At 35.6% G+C, this 4,555-nt stretch overlaps 1 protein-coding gene across 1 annotated transcript; it reads right to left on the bottom strand.

Moving 5' to 3' along the window:
* Nucleotides 1-203: 203 nt before the first annotated feature.
* LOC137932265 (uncharacterized) lies at nt 204-560 on the bottom strand. Its single transcript, XM_068775868.1, has one exon. It carries the CDS (start codon nt 558-560, stop codon nt 204-206), a length of 357 nt encoding a protein of 118 aa, XP_068631969.1.
* Between the last annotated feature and the right edge of the window lie 3,995 nt (nt 561-4,555).

The raw sequence follows: 4,555 nt of genomic DNA, 5'->3' as shown, positions 1-4,555 counted from the left end.
TATGTAAACGTCTTAAACCTTTCAATTTAAAAAAATAATTTATTTCAAACAATCCACCTAAAAATATTTATTAAAAAATGTGAAAGAAGCTATGTCTAAAACATGTAAGCATATTCAAATAAATTTGTTTTATATGTGTAATTTTTATAAATAATTTGTTCCTATGTCCCCAAGATGGGGCAGAGGGCGTCCACAGCACGTCGCTATTCCGAGCGGCAATGAGCTTCGCGCTTTACTTCGCTCCACGTCATTCTAACTGCCTTCACTTCTGCAGTGATCGTCTGCCGCCAGGTTTGCTTTGGGTGGCCACGTCTTCGCTTTCCTTGAGGATTCCATTCTAGAGCTTGCCTCAGTATGTGATCAGGGTCCCTTAAGAGCCTGTGGCCTATCCAGTTCCACTTGTGGCGTTTGATCTGCTGGTCGATCGGCATCTCACCGCAGCATTTCCAGAGATCTACGTTAGAGACTTTCTCAGGCCAGTATGTGCAAAGAATACGTCGAAGACAGTTGTTAACGAAGACTAGGAGCCGATGCGAGATATATTTGTCGACCTGCCACATCTCGCACCCATATAGTAACATGGTTTTCACATTGGACTGGAAAATTTTGGGCTTAACTCTCCTAGTCAGTTTCCGTGATTGCCGTATAGAACGGAGTTGTGCGAAAGCTGCCTTTCCCTTGGCAATTCTCAAATCGATGTTCGTTCGGTCTCTCCTGATTCCGATACTACGCTACCGAGGTACGTGAATGTGTGGACTCCCTCCACTCCCCTTGTGCCAATAAGCAACAGCAAGGAACGTGCTGCTCCGTACCTCAGTTTTAATTTTTTATATTACTTATTGTTACAGAATCTAGGTAATCGATATGAATACAAAACTGTGTAAAGTTTTGTGTTCATAATGATTTCATACCAGGTAGGTAAGGTGTTATAATTACATTATTTGTATTATTACATCAAATTTTGTCGACGGAACCATATACGAGTATTGCATTAATATTTGAATTATTAACAACAAAAGATAAATAATTATAAGAGAGGGTCGGAAAAAAATAACATAAAAGACGTCATTGCAGTGACACGGGTACAATTTATTTAACCCACATCAAGTTGTCCACATATGCTACAAACGGAACTTCCGGTATATTTAATGTGTCGCTCAATATTGTATTTAATGTATATAAAAACTTTTCGGAGCGTGTAACGTAAGATGGCGAAGTTTCTTTTCCTTATCTCGTTGTTTCAGCCCACAGACGCCCTCTGTAAAACAAAGGCTTCGCCGAAGTGTAGTGTTATGGTACACAGAAGACGCTGCTGCCCATCCCCTGGAAACTTTTTTAGTAGACAGTGGCAAAGCACAAAATTTGAATTATTTCAGGTTGAATCCCGAGAAATGAAAACTGTAACAGAAAAGTTATTAATTAAATACGAAACGTAACATCAAATCTAAAAGTTTGTAACAGTTTCATTATAAAACAATAGACAAATATAAATCCGTTTATAAAAAGAGCAATGAGAAATATATTATTACAAATTTAAACCATTAAACATCAGGACAAGTTTAGTAACTGCATTTTATTATAAAAAATAACATTCGGACGACAATCTTTACTAGGAGTATGTAAGATTAATGTAACTTTATTAGGTGAACAGATGAACTTTGTTAAGATCGTAGATAAACACTAGATGCAGTTTTAAATCAGTATTATTGGATATGTATTGGGAAAGGGACCCTATTTCCAACAGAAGACCTTCTATGGCTGATGTTGATTAACCCTTAAATGCATGATGAAGAAAAACTGTAACATACCACTATGAATACAATAGAGTAGAGTAAAAGCGTGGTATTGTATCTCTGCAACATAGGGTTTCTTAATAAATAAGTATAAGAAATCTTATAAATGCATATTTTTTTCTTTTTTCCCTGTATTGTAGAGTATTTATCTGCAAGATATATACATACACACACATATACACATATATAGATAATTTTTTTAAGGTATAAATAAAACTCAGCGTTAAGTAATAACTAAAAAAGGAAATAATACATAGCTACTTCCGCTATGCAGTAGTATTCGTGCAATAAAGTGCACCACCTATCCGCCCGCTGATAAATGCGCGTGCGGTAAACAATGCGAAACACAACTACTACCGTTAATCTACTCTACACGTGTTTCACCCCTCCATGGGCCATCCTCGGGAGATGTTAGATCGACCAGTGCCAAACACCGAGTCACTGGCTGGCGGGCCCTGCACTTCATTGCACGACTACTGCTGCATAACGGAAGTAGCTATATTTTAGGATGGAATTCCGCGAGATAACGCCTGTTTCTATTAGGTAGTTAAATAGTAATTGATACGTTACATATAATAATGCAGTGTTGGCCATAATTTTGATGTCTATACAATTTGCCTGTTATACGAAATTTTCGACACATGACATGACATGTTTGGTAATCTAACGTTACGCATTTAAGCCGTATTGAATTACTGACGTATTACATATATATAGAATGTTGGTATGTATTAGCATCGATACAAAAATTTCTATGATGTAACATAATAATAATCATGAGGAAAATATGTATTTTTATTTATTTTTTGAAAACGGACTGGCAGTATTGTAAAAATACAATAAGTAAGTCAATTAAAATCAACTAATCCTAGTCAAGTATGACTAGAATGAGAAAATTATTGCGATATCATGTAATTTCGAAATTAATAAAGAAAAAATGTAAATTAAAAAAATTGAATGTGTAATTATTAATAAACAAAACTAAAAGAATAAAAATGAAATGAAACTAAAAATTGTAAAAGTACTCGCAGTACTCTGTGAAGGCGAAGTAGGAAAGGTGTCGAAAGAAAGAAAAATAAGGTATGTAAAGGAATGCAATGTGACGAATAAAAGAAAGATGTGTGAAAGATACAGATGTGGATGAAAATAAAAAAAGTTAAAATTATTTGAGATCATATTGGTCCCTGCGTAAGACGGGGGAATGTACAAGAGCTCCCTAATAACGCAGGTGCATAAAAAATATAATAATAAAGAAACGTTGATCGTTGCGATCGAAAGTAAGTTTTCAACTATAAGGTTGACTTTTTAATTAGGAATAATTTACTATATTCGTTTTTGTGTACCTTTTTCTCGCGAGTTCTTTCTAATATTATTACGCTTTTAAACAAATTTGTTTAATGGAATCAGGCGTTACCTTGCGGAAGTCCATCCTAAGTGAGAAAAGGACCAATATTTAGCCACTTCCGCACATACAGTGGTAGTCGTAAATATAAAATTTCAACTAGCTGTTGCACCACAGAACTAATTTTGTTAAAAAATATTATTTTTATTTTACAATTACAAACAATTTATTTAAGACTATAAGTAGAGGTGTTTTAAAAAGTGAAAGTTGTGGGACTCTATCGTTTAAAGTATAGATGCACTTGGCTGCAGCCGGTGCCGGTCGGACGCGGACCCGCGCACTGCGACCGCTGCCGGAGTGACTGCATCGCGGTGCCGTACCCTAAGTGATTGTTCGTGCAGTTCCGTCCGCTAGGAGCCCGCCTTAGGGAACATTACAACTATAGATTTCTCTAGTATATATGTAGATATGATGTGCTACAAGTCTAGCGTTCTGAAAAATTTTATGTCAGTTTAATATTATCTGTGGATTGTACAATAAATTCAGCGTTTCAGCCGTGTAGAGACAAAATTTTGTACAATACCATGTTTTAAGCCGTTCAGGTCCTTTAAAGTCAACATATAAATATTATTAAACAAATATAACGTGGCGATTTGAAGTGACAACGAGCTGGTGATCGCACGACGCAGGCCCCCGCATCGACCGCGCGGCACGCCAACAACAGCGAACAACAATAAACTGTTAAACAGATGGACTTCCGCAAGGTAACGCCTGATTCCATTAAACTAATTTGTTTAAAAACGTAATTATATTAAAAAAGAGCGAGAAAAGGTAACACCTGATCTTTTTCTTACTTAACAAATTTGTTCTTTTAAGAAAACTGGTTTTACTTCTGAACGAAATAAACAACATTTAAAATTGTTACGTAAAGTTATTTCGTGCGTGATTGTCCACGGAATGTGTACCCGTAATTTAATCGCGGTCAAATAAAGCGATCCGTGAGTCTTTTGCGGACTCGCCGAAGTAAATTACGACTCCGGCACAAAGCCCCGCTTAAATATAAACTTCTGGTCGTCATGTTTATTCATTACCAGCGCTCTGCTATATCGTTAAGTGTCTAGATTACGACTGTGTGAGATGTAGTTAAACTAAATTACAAAGTATATAAATGTATTTTGTATTTTCTGACAAGATATTACATCTTTAGTAAGAATGCAACTCTGCAACCATTAACCCTTAATAGCCTGATTTACGAAAATGATTTTTTTTTATATAACTGTGTTTGCTTGAGGGTCTAGATGAACGGAAAAATAGATTTTTTTTTAATTTCGTTGGAAAGAATATTATACAACGGTTAAATACGTACAGCCAACCTATAAAAAAAACTAATAGTAATGTGAATTGGTTAATTGAAATTCAA

Source organism: Battus philenor, unplaced genomic scaffold (genome assembly GCF_028537555.1).
Source record: "Battus philenor isolate CCGP_79_NKW_IND1 unplaced genomic scaffold, ilBatPhil1.0.hap1 SCAF_9, whole genome shotgun sequence".
Classification (NCBI taxonomy): domain Eukaryota; kingdom Metazoa; phylum Arthropoda; class Insecta; order Lepidoptera; family Papilionidae; genus Battus; species Battus philenor.
Note: the sequence above shows the minus strand (reverse complement) of the source record. Positions and strands in the feature narration are given on the sequence as shown.